The 17,155-nt window shown below is 45.8% G+C and overlaps 1 protein-coding gene across 2 annotated transcripts in view; it reads right to left on the minus strand.

Moving 5' to 3' along the window:
- The window catches only part of SCTR (secretin receptor), a 74,878-nt gene that overhangs the window by 2,488 nt on the left and 55,235 nt on the right, over window positions 1-17,155 (minus strand). For both annotated transcript variants that reach the window (XM_061439795.1, XM_061439789.1), the window contains exons 8-11: window positions 11,482-11,542; window positions 10,245-10,314; window positions 6,738-6,829; window positions 4,711-4,837 (exon numbers count right to left, since the gene is read on the minus strand). In XM_061439795.1, the coding sequence (XP_061295779.1) occupies window positions 4,711-4,837; window positions 6,738-6,829; window positions 10,245-10,314; window positions 11,482-11,542 (350 nt within the window). The remainder of the gene's footprint in view (window positions 1-4,710; window positions 4,838-6,737; window positions 6,830-10,244; window positions 10,315-11,481; window positions 11,543-17,155) is intronic.

Consider the following 17,155-nt stretch of genomic DNA (forward strand, 5'->3'; position numbering starts at 1 on the left):
TGCTTAATGCAACTGAAGTCTGACAGAGCTCAAGTGCAGGTCTCAGCCAGCGAACAGGAGGCCTGACTCCCCACTCACATCTCCAAGGTCAGAGGCCTCAGGGCTACGTTTGCTTTTAAGTTCCCTGGTGGGGTGGGCATCGTGCCTATCAGGACCCTCCCTCTCCAGCATCCAGACTCCTCTTTTCCCAATGGGATCCCCAGAATCCTGGCATGGAGCCCCCCAGGCAGGGACTCCAGGCTGAGATGCGGGATTTGAGGCCTAAGTCTTGTATGGAACAATGAGCTTTGAACAGGGTCTAGCAGTCTGGATGTCCAGCTCACCTAAGGACCCTCGAAGGCCAGCCTGCCCTTCCTAATAGGCTCTGCCCTCAGGCCTCCTAGGCTGGTGAGCACCCTGCCCCACAGAGGCCTGGGTACCACAGCCCTGACTGCAGGTAGCCCAACCCCTCCTCCCAGTGCCAACCAGGCCTGCTCCTGGCTACTTAAGACATGGACGGGACTCCAAAGAGGGATGAACCAGCCCCTTTATAGTGGGTTTCATACACGGAACTGCTCTGGGATCCCGGCATTCTAACAAGAGTTTTAGAGACAAATTGGAAGGATCTGCTCTGGAGTCTCAGACATGGATGATGTCACACAAAACGGGGACTATGGGGGTGGGGCAGGAACATGTACTCAGGGCAGTGGTTTCCGTTTGGCTGCACACGAGGATCACTGGGGAGTTCTAGCCCAGGTGCACTGTGTGCCCCAAATCCGAATGTCTGGGGTGGGACCAGCAGCAGCTCTGAAAGAGCCCCAGATGGTTCAAATGGGCATCAATGACTAGGAGTTGCTGTCAGAGAGTGTGAAAGGCAGGCTTTGCAATAAACCAGAGCTGGATTTGGGCCACAGCTTAGCCTATGTAATCTTGGCTTCTGGGTTCCAGGTGCTTCACTTAATTCTTGCCAGATCTCTGGAAGGTAGGCAGGGAGGATCCCTGCTTCCAGGTGAGGGACTTGAGTCACAGGTTTTGGTGGGCCTGGAGCTGGAGGTCAGGCTGCTGCCCCTCACTGGACCGGGGTTGCCCAGCATCAGAGATGCTGAGACACAGTCTCTCTGCTCAAGTGAGGGCCGGAGCCCTGGGTGAGGGCAGGTTAGATGTGCCCCAGGTAAGTAGAGGGTGGCCTCCCACAGCCAACAAGTTTAGGAAATACCAGTTTTATACAGTCATTACAAATGCAGTCTCTGAAGAATTTTAGTGAGCTGGAAAAATCTTCATGATGGAATGATAGAGAATTAAATATAACAAGGAGGGTTAAAAAACCATACATCATGATCTCAATTACATGTGTGTAAGTGTGTGTACATGTATACGTCTTCTTGGATAGAAAGGAGACTTAGAAATAAACACACCATTTTAACAGAGGTTATTACATTGGGTTATAAGAGTTTGGATGAATTTGCCTTTCTATTTTAACTTCTCCTTACTTCCAAATTTTCCTCAGTAAGCAAGTATTTCTATAATTAGGAGGAACTGACTCTGCAACCCCGTGGACTGTAGCCTGTCGGGCTCCTCTGTCCATGGGATTCTCCAGGCAACACTGTTAGAGTGGGTAGCCATTCCCTTCTTCAGAAGATTGTCCCAACTCAGGGAACGAACCCAGATCTACTGTACTACAGGTGGATTTTTTACTGTCAGCCACCAGGGAAGCCCCTAATAAACTTCAGTGTTTAGAAATATATGATGGTGATAATGGTATTGTGGTTCTGCGTGTGTCCTTTAAGTTCTTGTCTTTCAGAAAGTATATACTAAAATGTTTACGTTTGAAATAACATGATGGCTTGAGTTTGCTTAAAATGATGAGAGATGGGGAGTGGATGGAGGTGAAATAGGACAGGTCACAGAAGGGTAAGGGCTATATGCAGGTTCATTATATTGCTCATTTGACTTTTGTATGTGGAAAAAATTTCCATAATACAGAATTTAAAAAATATTTATTATATCACTATATATGTATAAAATATAATAAAATGATATATATGTTTGTATTTGAACAGTGGTTCTTTTTTTTTTAAAAAAACACCCTTAAAGATCTTTTTTTTCTTTGTAAACATTCCTATGGGCTGGAATAAAGCACAAGCTGGAATCAAGATTTCTGGGAAAAACATCAATAACCTCAGATATGCAGATGACACCACCCTTTTGGCAGAAAGCGAAGAAGAACTAAACAGCCTCTTGATGAAAGTGAAAGCAGAGAGTTTAAAAGCTGGCTTAAAACTCAATATTCAGAAAACTGAAATCATGGCATCCTGTCCCATCATTTCATGGCAAATAGATGGGGAAACAATGGAAACAGTGACAGACTTTATTTTGGGGGGATCCAAAATCACTGCAGGTGGTAACTGCAGCCATGAAATTAAAAGATGCTTGCTCCTTGGAAAAAAAGCTATGACCAACCTAGACAGCATATTAAAAAGCATAGACATTACTTTTCCAACAAAGGTCCATCTAGTCAAAGCTATGGTTTTTCCAGTAGTCATGTATGGATGTGAGAGTTGGACTATGAAGAAAGCTGAGTGCCGAAGAATTGATGCTTTTGAACTGTGGTGTTGGAGAAGACTCTTGAGAGTCCCTTGGACTGCAAGGAGATCCAACCAGTCAATCCTAAAGGAAATCAGTCCTGAATTTTCATTGGAAGGACTGATGCTGAAGCTGAAATTCTAAGACATTGGCCACCTGATGCGAAGAACTGACTCATCTGAAAAGACCCTGATGCTGGAAAAGGTTGAAGCAGGAGGAGAAGGGGATGACAGAGGATGAGATGGTTGGATGGCATCACCGACTCAATAGACATGAGTCTGAGTAAGCTCTGGGAGTTGGTGATGGACAGGGAAGCCTGGCATGCTGCAGTCCGTAGGGTCACAAATAGTCAGACATGACTGAGCGACTGAACTGAACTGAACTAAAACATTCCTATGGGAACATTTAGGAAAGTGCTTTTGGTTTTCTGTTAATAAGCACGTCCCCAGAGAGGAGCCAAATGGCCTTCCATTGGGTGTAGTCTGCAGCCCTAGCCACAAGCCTAGTTCCAGAGACAGGAAGTCCTCATCTATGCAGTCCTGGGTCTCCAGGTTCTCATTGGGGTCACTACCCAATTCTGTCAGCTGGGTCAAGACCTTCCACCCATCTTTGGACAGCCCCGCCCACCTGATAAAAAGGGCCATGGTGAGCCCAACCTTCCCCCATGTTACACGGAAACTTCCTGATCCAGAGAAAAAGCTCATGGATTATACACAGAGACTAGGTCTCCAGGGGTCTGGGGTGCCGGCAAGAGTCTTTGGGCAGAGAAGAGGCTCAGAAGAGTGCAGCGGGACAGCCCTGGGGTGGGGTCTGCAGGCAGGGGTTAGGGCCAGACTGCACTCAGGAATGCGTTCCCAGTGATGTGTCTTCCCTGGAACCTGAGCAGGACAGGGGGAGATGACCCTGGGCACACCCTGTCCCAAACAGAACTCCAGGAATGAGGGAGGCACCCAGCCTCACCCTGAGGTCAAGGCCTTCCCAGGTGAGGAAGTCTCTGTGGATGGTCTGTGTGTTGATGACAAGCTGGCTTCTTCAGGAAAACCCACTGGGAGAGATTTCTCTCAGGCCCCAAAACTATAATTCTAGGTTTTCCCTGGGAACCAGGCTGCTTACATCTAAGTCTTGAAACAGAAACAGAGTGTGTTTCTGCCTCTGCTTTGGCTACTGGGAAGCTCCAGACCAAAATTTATGACACACTTCTTCCCTCTTTAGAGAACTTCATCAAATTTGTTTCTGTGTATGAACTCAATTTTGGCTTTACTTCCTTTATTCACTGATCCCTCATCTGCTTATTTTTTGTCCTTTGTATGTTTTCTCTGAAAGCTACATCATATTATTTTTGGAAGGAGATAGTTATGAGTAAATAAACAAATAACATTGTGAAGTTTGGGATTCATGTTAAAAGTCCCTTCTGACCAAATAGGTTTACTATATTTTTTAACTACACCATCTTGTTGAATTAGTAGGTATGTCGTTTCTCCTCTCCCCTTTTTCCCCTTTTTTTAAAGTTGGTTTTTATTTTTAGTAAATTGTGTATGTAATTTGTTTCAGAGAGTCAAATGTCTCTTGTCGCCAAAACAAAAAGAAAGAAAAGAAAAAAAAAACAGTAGCCTCCTGACCTCCTTGCCCCTGTTTCCTGTTCTTCAGACTTGGAACTCTCCTGACTGATTCGGCATAATGTGCTGATGTGGTTACTTCTGGATTTTTCAGCTTGGGGCTTTTTATGGACTTCCCAGTGTGCAGATGAGGATATTCTTCTACACCGCCTTCCACCCCACCCTCCTCTTCCGCTATGCTCATCTTCTTGCCCCCTCCACTCCGTGATGGCTCAGCTCAAGCCCTCAGTGCTTGCATTGTCTCTAACTACCGAGAGCTGTGTGAGCTAGTGCACCAGGGTTACAGTCCCTTCTGTCCTCCCTGGAGTCAGCCTCTCTCTCCTGAGTTGCATCTCCCACCCCCATATGACACGTGACTGGTGGGGAACTTGGGACCCACTGAGGGTCACACAGCACAGTGAGGTCCTGCCCCTGCCTCTCTTGGGTCTCTGCCAGATGAGGCACTCCTCTGCCTTCGGGAAGACTGGGTTTTGGCCTCTCTAAGGAGAAAGAATGCCTCCTTTCACTTAAAGTTGTCGTCCCTGGAGCTTACCTGGAATGAGCCAAGGGCCAATTCAAAAAACAGCTGGATCTCCATGGCATCCTCGGGGGAGAAGGCGAAGATGATGTAGTGGATTCCAAAGAGGGGGATCAGCAGGAGGGTGGACTTGGCCAGACGCCTGGGGACACAGAGGCACTGCAGTCTCGGGCAACCCCACACCCACAAGCACCCCCATCTTGCCTGACTGCAGGAGGCTCTGCCACGGTGTCCCCACTGCTTGTTTAACTTTCATTATGGAAAATCTCCAGCTCCCACATACCCTGTACCTGGATTCAATACTTATCAGTCCATGGCCACTCTCCAAACTCTTGGATTATGCAACCTTATCAGTAAAATGCTTTGAACCCATAGCCACAGGAATAACGCTATAACATATGTGCATATGTTACTATTAAGATATCACACACTGTCTAACATATTATTAGCAAAGCCACCATTCTCATTTGTTGGATAATGAATATCTGTAAGGAGAAGCTCTTTTATTTTCTTCCCAGGGTAGGTTGCCAAATTTAGCAAACAAAAATACAGGATGCCCAGTTCAATTTGAATTTCAGATAAGCAACAGATAGTTGTTGGGTTTTTTTTTTTTTTTTGGTGTAGGTACCAAAAAAAACTATTAGCTATTTATCCAAGCCTCGGATTAAACTGGGCATCCTGTATTTTATCTGGCAACTTTATTCTTGATCCCCAGCATGACCCTACTTCAGAGCCACTGCTCTAAAGATACCATAGGAAAATCTGTCACCAAGTCATCCATGCCTCTGCCAGATTCTGAGAACCCAGAACATCACAGAGAAAGCCTCTGGTGGACACTGATTTATCTTTAACATTTGTCATGGGCTGAACTGTATCCCCCTCCCCACAAAAAAAATTTTAAGTTGAAGCTCTAACTAACCCCTATTACCTCAGAATGTGACTGTATATGCAGATAGGGACTATGAAGAGGTGATGAGGTTTAAATGAGGCCATCAGGGTGGGACTGTAGTCTAATCAACTGGTGTCCTTTTAAGAAGAGATATGGGGATTGCACATATATAGAGAAAAGGTCATGTGAAGACTCATCAAGAAAGTGGCTGTATACAAGCCAAGGAGTGAGGCCTCCAGAGAATTCAAATCTGCCAACACCTTATTCCTAGGCTTCTAGCCTCCAGAATAGTGAGGAATTAAGTTTCTCTTATTTAAGTCAGCCACTTAAGTCACCACTTTAGTGGTGTCTTGCTATGGTAGCCTGAGCAGACTAATACATCGTCTTTCTTGACCATCTCAAAGGTTTTAAAGTATTTTTGAATCACATTATCTTGAAAATCTGGTGAAGGTATAGTGAAAGCTGGAAAATACACAGTCGACCCTTGGCACCCATGGGGATTGGCTCCAGACCCACTACAGACAATGAAATCCTTGGATGCTCAAGTCGCTTATATGAAATGGGGTATTTGCTTAAATCTATGCACATGCCCCATATATTTAAATAATCTCTGCCGCTGCTGCTGCTGCTAAGTCGCTTCAGTCGTGTCCGACTCTGTGCGACCCCAGAGACCGCAGCCCACCAGGCTCCCCCATCCCTGGGATTCTCCAGGCAAGAACACTGGAGTGGGTAGATTACTTATAATACCTCATACAATGAAAATGTTTTGATTTGGATTTTTTTCCCCAAATATTTGCAATCTGCAATCCAAGGTTGGTTGAATCCTTGGATGCAAAACGCACAGATAAGGAGAGCCACTGTCCCCATAAAAACTTGAATTTGGGCCCCTGACTCCCTAGCCTTGTCCCAAGGATGAGATATTTGCCTACAGGGGTCCTGCTTAGATTTCTTTTCTCCCCATCTCCAGGGCAGTTCTATGCAGAGGAAAGGACCCACCCCTCCTTCCCTCCACCCCACAGTAAACTCCCCAGGATGAGGTCTCAGTTCTTCCTCCTCCTCTACCTCTATAGTGTTGAGCACCAGCTGGGTAAACAGTAGGTGTTCCATAAATGCCTGCTGACTGACTGAGTGCCTGTCTTTGCCTTCCACTTACTTATAATGGTTCACTTCATTTCCTCTTGTTTCTTGAGTTCTAAGTTTTCTCATCAGGATTCTTAGAATGTTTATAAAAAGGATGAAATTAATCTGTAAAACACAAGACAGAGGTGAGGCTAAAGACGATCTGCTTTCCGGCCACCTCTCCTGGCTCCAGCCCCAGGCAGGGAAGGCAGTGTAGCCACAGCAAGACGGCACATCACGCCCTCCAGCACACCCAGTCCTGGAGAAACACACTGTCTTCCATGGCTCAGCCTCCACTCCTGGGCTGCAGGAGCTCTGAGGTCTGCTCAGTTGCAGGGTGGATCACTCACAATTGGAATGTTTTGGAATCTTATTAAAATGCAGGCCTGAGATCCAGCATTTCTAGCAAGCTCCAGGGAATGAATGCCAAAGCTGGGCCTTGGACTATGCCCAAGTAGCAAAGGCTTTACAAGCAGAGGATCTCAAAGTTTAAGGTGCAGATTGCTGGGCTCCGCCCCCAACAGTTATGGTTTAATTTGCTTTTTTTTCCTTTCTTTCTTTCTTTTATCTGCAGCTTGCAGAATCTTGGTTTCCCCACCAGGGACCAGGCCCTCGGCAGTGAAGGCCCAGAGTCCTAACCACTGGACCACAGGGGAATTTGCATTCTTAACAAGGTCCCCAGTGAAGCTGCCAGTTTAGGGACCACATTTTGAGAACCACTGCTTCAGAGACTTACAGTCGTTCTGCAGCTCAATCACCAGCTCCAGGAAGCCTTCTTGATCACCTCCTTTTCCTGATTTATTGTAGTTAGGGATGATGCTACTTGTAAGGGCACTTGAAATACTTGCAAGGGGCCAAGTGCAAGCATCTGTATGTGTCCATTAACTGCCAATTCAATCCTGCCTTTCTAAAGGACAGGGACCAGAGTCTGTTGCTTTTGGCATCATTTGCCCCACTCCAGTAGTGCCCAGTGCCAGCCACACTACGAGGTTGCCCATATAGCACCCTCTGTCCTCCCCTCACCCACCAGCTCCAGAATCATTTTGCAGAAGCAGGGATCAGTGGAACTGACTGGGCGGGCACCCTCATTGTTCAGACGAGTAGCCCGGGGGCCTACGGCCACTTGCCAGAAGACACAGGATTAGTGGCATGTCTAGGACCCCAGCTCAGCATCCCTGGTCAGGATACTTCTCAGCTCACTCTTTGTGGATCTTGCTGTAAGCTGTACATGGTATAAACTAACAAAGGCTCTTTTATTTTTTGCCTTTGAGTTGTATTTAATAGGAAGCATTTGAAAGCAAAAGGGAAAATTTTAACTATCCCAAGAATGAACCTTAAATAGTGGAATTCTGGGCCCCGTGACAGGCTGGGAGAGAGATACTTGGCATCAGGAATGCCCCCACCCCCACCAATATCACTAGAGAGACCACAGTCTCATGAAATCAGCCTGGGCCCTGGGGCTCTCCTGGGCTGGCCTGTCAAAGTCCCAGAATTATAGCAAGGAAACTGGCTCAGTATCTAGCAGCTATAGCACAGCAGTTGATCAAATAATTTCAAGTGACATTGGAAAGTTTACATCTACTGCTAAGGGAAAAAAAACAAACCAGGACACAAAACTATAATAAGCATTTTGAAAAAGTACATGCACTCAAAGAAAATTACAGGACAGAAAAGCACAGCATCATAATGTCCATCTAGGTGCTACAAATATGGGTGATTTTAGTCCTTTTTTAAAAATACATTTTGTATTTTTGCACTTTTATATGAATTCTATTACTATTATTTTAGAAGCGAGAATATATTTTGATTTAACATAAAACAAGCACATTCTTTGTATAACATAATTAGTGATAGAATAGTCAATATTTTTATGCCATATTATTATGCTAATAAAAAATGTTCAGACATTATTTACATGTGACAAGCTGACAAAAAACAACTTTTGATAAATAATAGCAGATTTCAGTATACAGTTTTCAGTGTATTAAGACTGTATATAGGAAATGAAAGCCTAATATCTTTCACTATCCCTTAAAGTTTAATTTAGTCAGATTAGAAAACACTATGCTAAAGTTGGCCTAATCAAAATTATAATCAAATTATTTATTTATTAACATAAAGTGACTTTGGGTAGCAATGTATCAGGGCAGCAAAAATAAAGTTGTGTTTAAAGCACTAGACACCCTCTGTACTGGTGATAACTGTGCATTACGACCGTATCAGACACTACGTTTCTAACCCTAACTCCTACCCTGAGTGGTTCCAAATTAATGAATGACCTTCACACCCTCTAAGAGAAGCAGAAGTAGGGAAAAGTCATTATGCTCTCCTGAGCTACTCAGTGGCCTATCATGGCTGCTACTCAGATTTCTCTATAATTTCTAGCTCTCCTGTTGTGAGTTGAGATAATAGGGAGGATGGTGTAAAATTCTACTCTTTTTCGTTTGTTTGGTTTTTGGCCACACCATGCAGCATGCAGGATATTAGGTTCCTCGACCAGGGATTGAACCCATGACCCCTGCATTTGGAGCGCCAAGTCTTAACCACTGGACCATGAGGGAAGTCCCAAATTTTACTATTTTTCCCCCCCCAATTCTACTATTTTTGAAAAAAAAAGGAAAGTGGTTATGGGATGGCCCCTTCAACCAGCCACACAAGGAAAGCCAGCGAGCTAGTGGAAGAGGGGGCTGTTGCCCAGTCTAACCCTCCTGTGAGCCTAGTAAGGGCACTTTCTGTCACCTGGTTCTGTAGTCTTGGCATCCCTCTGAGACTGTGCACATTACTTAGGAAAAGGGCTGCCCCAGGGCGCGCCCCCATGGATCTTCCTTATCCTTAGCCACACCCACAGGCTCAGCTACAGGGCTCTGGACTGCAGAGCAGAATCACCTGGGAACGTAAAACCAAGCCTAGTGCCCAGGCCCCTCCCCAGGACAAGGAGAGCCTGAATCTCTGCTACTGGTATTTTTTAAAGGCTCCCAGGTTGACAGGAGAGCAAAGGTGGAGACACCCTGAACTGCTCTGTCTAAGAGTCACTCCTGAATCTCGCCCCTGGGGCCAACTCTTCAGGCCTGCCCTCCCGCCCTGTCATATCACCACACCACAGAGGCCAAGACCACAGCAGCCTTGGCTTTCCCCAGGTGCTACCCGCTCTATGATCCTGGCTCAGTGAGTCTGCCCAGTTCAACCACAGAATGCTTTAAAAATGATCAAGATCCAACCATCTGAACCAGTGGAGGCAGAATCTCAAGCGACCTGAGCTAGCCACTCTGAGTAAGGAGCTCTACTTGGTACACTGAAGCTGCTCCCAGCAGACAAGGCCAAGGCAAGCTTTTGCTCTGGACTCGCTCTCCTCCCCTCTGGCAGTCTCTGGGGGCAGGGCTCCTAGACTCTCCTGCTGCTGCCCAGACTCTGGAAACTCTGGTTTATTCCTCCATACACCTGGAGGCAGCAATGCTGGCTTTGCCAAGGCCCTCCACCCTGCAAGCCTGTCACTGTTCTGGTCTCTCCCATTGGAGCCAGATTAGGGGGGCTAGCTACTTACCAGGATGGAGAGGATCACAGGCCCTCGGATGACCCACCAGATAGACGCGTTGGCATTGATGTCCCAGCACCTAGGGAGGGACAGCCAGGTATGACTAGGAGTGGGGAGCTGGGCTGACTAGAAGAGACCTGTTCTCAGAGGTGCCCTTTGCAGGAAGGAGTACGTTGTGGTCCTGCCCCCTGTAGACAGTGGGCTTAACACCCTTAGAACTGACCATCTTCTGCTGCCAAGAGCACCGCCAGGGCTGGGGAGCGTCCAGGCTCCAGGCAAGCCCAGTGAGTGTCTAGGGAGCAAAAGCACACAGATCTGAGATGGAAGATTCTGGACCCCAGAGCCAAGTGCATGGTCAAGATCACTGGGGAGCGTGGTGGCCAACAGCAGCCAGGCAGGTGAAGTGTCAGGAAGTGAAGCGCCTGGGTGAGTGTCATGTGACCTCAGCCCTGGGGACATCAGGCACAGGGCTGGGAGCATGGGGGACTTGGCAAATAGACAGACTGCACTTGGTCTAAGGTGGCCACAACTCTGTCCAGCTCATTTTTGCCACAAGGGACCTAGGGAATGTTGACAGAACTTTCCATTTGTTCTAGAAAAATTAAAAATCCAGATTTTTCTTAGAGAGAATTAATTCATTTTAAAGAATTATTTTAGACTGAATTTGGACAGCAAGACACTTTTACACCTCGTCCGTCATGGCCTGGCTGTGTCATTACATGATGAAACATGGCCTCCCACGTGGCCATGCTGCCTCACCACCTCCCCAGCTTCCTTCAAGCTTTCCTTCCATGAGCCCACTCACAGTAGCTCCCAGGCTCATCCTGAGCCAAATCTTTAGAGAATGAGACTAGATCTCTTTGTACCCATCAGGGATTTGAAAGCTGCTTCTACTCTCCTGCTCTCCTTAGTCTGCAGGACTCAGACATCCCATGTCGGGAGGACAGGAGGAGGGAGCTGCCAGGAAGAGAAAAGCTAGGTCGGTCCTTAGAGCTTCCTCCCTGAGCAGCACAGCTCTTGTCAGGCACAGAGCTGATCGGGCAGCAGAAGGGTGGCTCAGCATATCTGAAAACACATATCCAGGAGAGCTGGGTACTCAGCAGCCTGCACGGCAGAGAACCCGCCTGCGGCTCCAGGTCTGAGACATAGGCCTCTCCTAGATAACAGCTTCAGAGAAGGGTCCATCCTATTGAAAGAACTGGACAATATAAAATATACTCTGTTACCTCTCCATCCGACAGCTTACCCAACATCTTCCAGAAAGTGCCTGGTGACAGCCCATGAAGCAACAAAGATGGCTGGGGAACCTGAGGGTTAAAAATAAAGGTGGGGGGGTGGGTAGGCAGAAGGGAGATGACTCAATTTTCCACACCCTTATGAGAAACAGGACAATCGGTGACTCTAGGCCAGATAGTGAGCAGATGCTGAGGTCCAGTTGCCATGGAAACCTCCTTGCCATCCTGTGTAAATAAGCAGCTTCATGCTTCAAGGGTGCCATGGAATCCTTGGGAACTGACGCAGGATCAGATAGATCCTGAAGGCCACTTCGGGGCAGGGGTATCCTGGAAGCTTGGGCCACACTCTGAAGGACTGCTGCAGGGCAGAAGGGAGGGGACCACGAGTTTGTGGAGGCCACTGGTGGAGCCCCTTTATCAAACTGAGATATTTGGGGAGGGGATACAAGACCAAAGGAGAACAATCAGTTCTATTCAAATATTGATTTGTAAGAACTTTAGCCATTTGACTGATAATGTAATCTATCGGCATCATTTAAACAAAAACAGATTTTAGACTAGAGACTTGTAATACACAAGGATTTTAAAGACAAAATACAAGAACATTTCCTGACTTCTAGTTGAACATGTTAAGTTGAAGTTACACATTTATCTGTTTCTCACTGACACCCCTTCAAAATGACAGTAAAAAATTAAAATGCTACAAGCCTATAAGCCCAAAGAATGGAAAAGGAGGGTACAGCAGATGAGAGATGTCAATACACTTAGGAAGCTGGCAGCTGGCAGAGGAGCAGTAACTGACTGATGTCCCAGAGCAGAGAAAGCTGAAGCATGAGTGCTGCATGGGCGTGCCTCTGAGAAGGCACTTGTTCTGTGCCTGGGGGTGGGCAGCAGGATGGTTTGGAAGTCTGGACAGGAGGCAGGTAACCACTCCAGGTGGTCAGAACCACCCTCCCACAGCCAAATAGTCAGCTGTTCATCTCTAACAGAAATGAATCCTCAGGGGCAACTGAGCCAAGGAGGACTGGGGCTCTGGCCCAGCAGAGGGTGGGAGGGGTTCTCAGCTGAGCTGGTCTACGCCTGTGCGGCCCAGTACTGCTGTCTCTCACCACGTGTGGCTTCTGAGCCCTTGCTACGTGGCTGCTCTCAGATGAGATGTGCTAAAAGCACAAGATAGCAGATTTGGAAGATCTGGCATGAATAAAAGAATGTAAAATATGTTATTAACAATTTTAAAAATTATACATTAAAAGGTTGATATTTTGGTTATATTGGGTTACATAACATACACTATTGAATTTCACTAATTAGTGAAACTACATTTTTTTTACTGTGGTTACTAGAAAATTTTAAGTTATATAAAATATAACTCAGATTCTATTTCTAACGGACATGCCTATCTATCCCCTAACTGAGAAGAGCCCCATCCCCAGGCTGCTCAGTTTTCAGACCTCCAGCAGCCAGGATTCTACGCTGCTCCAGCCCTCCAACCTCCACCCCAGGTGGGAGATGAAAGGATTCCTCCCGGAGGAAGCAAACGGCCTTAGAAAAAGGGCCTGTAGATAGCCATGCTGAGGACCCCCAACACAGTGGCCATTTCCAGCCCAGTCTCCCACGAGAGATGTGACCCAACCCTCAAGCACCACCACCACCCCACACAGACACACGCAGACACACACACACACACAGACACATACACACACACAGACAGCCTTCAGTCAACACTGAAGTGACTCATTCTTAATTATGAATGGTCAAGGTCACCAACATCTGAGGAAGGCTGGTTACATAAAAGACAAAGACCAAAACAAGCAGAGAAAAGGAACTCAGAGGAAATAGACCATACAGGCTGTAGGAGGAACTTGAACAAAACAATTCTAAGGAATATCATCAGAGAGATTAGAGGGAAGATTACCTCTACAAGACACAAACAGGATGTTGAAAACAGGGAGCATTCAGAGAACAAGGAAGAGGGCTTGGAAACTAAATATATGATGATCAAGACTTTAAAAAATTCCATAGATTGTCTGGAAGATAAAGACCAGGAATTGCCCAGAACACAAAGTGTGGAATGAAAAGTATTAATAGGAGGAGAGAAAGGAGAAAATTAGAGGTCAATTCCAGGATGTGAACCATCTGATTAAAAGTTTCAGAAAGAGAGGATAAAAACAAGAGGGAAAAAAAAGATCAAAGGGACAGTGTAAGAAGACTGTCCAAGAAATGACAGATGCGAGTCTCCAGATCAAAGGACCGCCACTCACCAGCAAAAAGGATGAAAACAGACTTGCATGGGGGCACATTCCTATGACATTTCAAAATGCAAGGGACAGGGACTTCCCTGACAGTCCAGCGATTAAGACCCCATGCTTCTGGACTTTCCTGGTGGTGCAGTGGATAAGAATCCACCTGCCAATGCAGGGGGCCTGGGTTTGATCCCTGGTCCACAAAGATTCCATCTGCAGAGGAGCAGCTAAGCCTGAGAGCTGCAGACTGAGCCTGCGCTCTAGACCCCGAGAGCCACAGCTGCTGAAGCCTGCACTCTCGAGGGCCCTCAAGCCTAGAACTAATGAAACTACTGAAGCTCGTGTGCCTAGAACCCCTGCTCCACAACGAGAGACGCCACCACAATGAGAAGCCTGCAGAGGGCAACTAGAGAGTAGCCCCAGTTCTCCACAACTAGAGAAAGCCTGTGGCAGCAAAGACCCAGCACAGCCAAAGATAAATAAAGCAGTGTGTGCATGTCGATTTCAGGCAAGGGTTTTAAAAAAAGACTCTGCACTTACACTGCAAGGGGTACAGGTTCCATTCCTGGTTGAGGAACTAAGATTCCACATCCTGCATGGCACAATCAAAGAGTAAGAAAAAAAGAAAAAAAATCACAGGGGACAGAGGGAAGATTCTGCAGCTTATACAGAGAGGTGAGTAAAAGCTTGGGAAACAGAATGACATGGCAAGTCCCAAAACACCAGATGCCAAAATAGAAGACCTTCAAAATTCTGGGGAAACAATTTTCAACCTAATTTCTATGCCCAGGAAAACTATACGTTAGGTGTGAAAGCTGAACAAAGATATGTTTAGGGACTTCGCTGGCGGTCCAGGGGCTAAGACTCTCCCTCCCCATGCAGCGGGCCAGGCTTCAATCCCTGGTCAGGGAACTGGATCCCACATGCCGCAACTAAGACCTGGTACAGCCAAATAAGTAAATATACTTAAAATAAAAAAGGTATGTTTAGATATGGAGTGCAAAAGAATGTAGCTTCCATGCATTCTCTGTTAGACAGATACCAGAGGATGAACTCCAACACAACCAAAGAGTAAACCAAAGATAGGGAAACAAGAAGTCAAGGTATAGGATTTGTGGAGGAGATGAAGAAAAACTCAGTGTGAAGGTTAAGGGAGTGAGTGAGTCTACAGAACGACCAGAGGGCAGAGCAAGAGGGCAGAAAGCTCCTTTAGAAAGAACACGGGATAGTAGATTATGTTAAATGGCATATCCCCCTCCACCCCAAAGGTTCATATCCTTAGAACCTTAGGTGTGACCTTACCCTTTCCTGGAAACAAGGTCTTTTAAGGTGTCATTAGTTAAGATGAGGTCATATCTATAGGGGCCTTAATCCAATATGACTGTTATTTTTTTAAGAAAGCACTGAGACCCAGACAAAGAGAAGAGACACAAGGGAAGAAGACCATGTCGAGATGGAGGCAGAAATTGGAGTGACGCTCCTACCAGGTAAAGAAGACCAAGGACTGCCAGAAACTGGGGCAAAGGCATAGAGCATGTTGCCCCTCAGAGACCTTAGAAGGAATTGGCCCTGGCAAAGCCTAACTTTGAACTTCTGGTCCCCACAGTGGGAAAGAATAAATTTCTGTTGTTTTAAGCCAGCAGCAACTTGTTACAGCAGCCCTAGGACACTGATAGAGCAGGAATAAACCAAACAAATAGGACTGATAGATTACATGTTGTTGCCTTTGATGATAGGAAACCTGGCACTGGATGGTTTTCCAGTTCTGTTGAGAATTTGGGAGAATTAATGACAGCAACATAAAATGAGTCAGTTAAAAATGACTCCATAATTTTGGGATTAACATATACATACCACTATATATTGTCACCCTACTTGTTTAACTTATTTGCAGAGTATATCATGCAAATGCTGGGTTAGATGAAGCACAAGCTGGAATCAAGATTGCAGGAAGAAATATCAATAACCTGATATGCAGATGATACCACCCTTATGGCAGAAAACAAAGAGGAATTAAAGAGCCTCTTAATGAAGGTGAAAGAGGAGAGTGAAAAAGCTGGCTTAAAACTCAACATTTAAAAAACTAAGATCGTGGCATCTAGTCCCATCACTTCATGGCAAATAGATGGGGAAACAATGGAAACAGTGACAGACCTTATTTTCTTGGGCTCCAAAATCACTGCAGATGGTGTCTGCAGCTATGAAATTAAAAGACACTTGCTCCTTGGAAGAAAAGCTATGACCAACCTAGACAGCATATTAAAATGCAGAGACATTACTTTGCTGTCTGTCTTTCCAGTAGTCATGTATGGATGTGAGAATTGGACCATAAAGAAGGCTGAGCGCCACACAATTGATGCTTTCAAACTGCGGTGTTGGAGAAGACTCTTGAGAGTTCCTTAGACTGCAAAGAGATCCAACCAGTTCATCCTAAAGGAAATCAGTCCTGAATATTCATTTGAAGGACTGATGCTGAAGCTGAAACTCCAATACTTTGGCCATCTAATGCGAAGAGTTGACTCATTTGAAAAGACCCTGATGCTGGAAAAGATAGAAGATAGGAGAAGGGGGTGACAGAGGACCAGATGCTTGGATGGCATCACCGACTCAATGGATATGAGTTTGAGCAAGCTCTTGGAGATGGTGAAGGACAGGGAAGCCTGGCATGCTACAGTCCATGGGGTTGCAAAGAGTCAGATATGACTGAAAGACTGAACAATGACATTATATAAAGCAATCAACAAGGACTGGCTGTATAGCACTTGGAACTCTATTCAATACTGTGTAATAACCTATATGGGAAAATAATCTGAAAAAAAGTAGATACATGTGTATGTACAGCTGATTCACTTTGCTGTACACCTGAAACTAATGCGACACTGTAAATCAACTATACTCCAATACAAAATAAAAATTAAATTTAAAAAATGACTCCATAAAACATAAAAATCAAATATTGGAAGTAAAATGATTTTACACCACTTGGCTTGGTAGTGAACAGTATTTATATAGACATAATGATGTATACCAGTCCATACTAAAGGAAATCAGTCCTGAATAGTCATTTGAAGGACTGATGCTGAAGCTGAAATTCTAATACTTTGGCCACCTGATGCAAAGAACTGACTCATTTGAAAAGACCCTGATGCTGGGAAAGACAAGCAGGAGGAGAAAGGGACAACAGAGGATGAGATGGCTAAATGGCATCACTGACTCGATGGACATGAGTCTGAGTAAATTCCAGGAGTTGGTGATGGACAGGGAGGCCTGGCGTGCTGCGATTCATGGGGTTGCAAAGAGTCAGACACGACTGAGCGACTGAACTGAACTGAATGATGTATATATTGAATATGATTTGTGTGTGTGTTAGTCGCTCAGTCGTGTTTCACGCTTTGTGACCCTATGGACTGTAGCCCACCAGGCTCCTCTGTCCATGGGATTT

Source organism: Bos javanicus, chromosome 2 (genome assembly GCF_032452875.1).
Source record: "Bos javanicus breed banteng chromosome 2, ARS-OSU_banteng_1.0, whole genome shotgun sequence".
Lineage (NCBI taxonomy): Eukaryota > Metazoa > Chordata > Mammalia > Artiodactyla > Bovidae > Bos > Bos javanicus.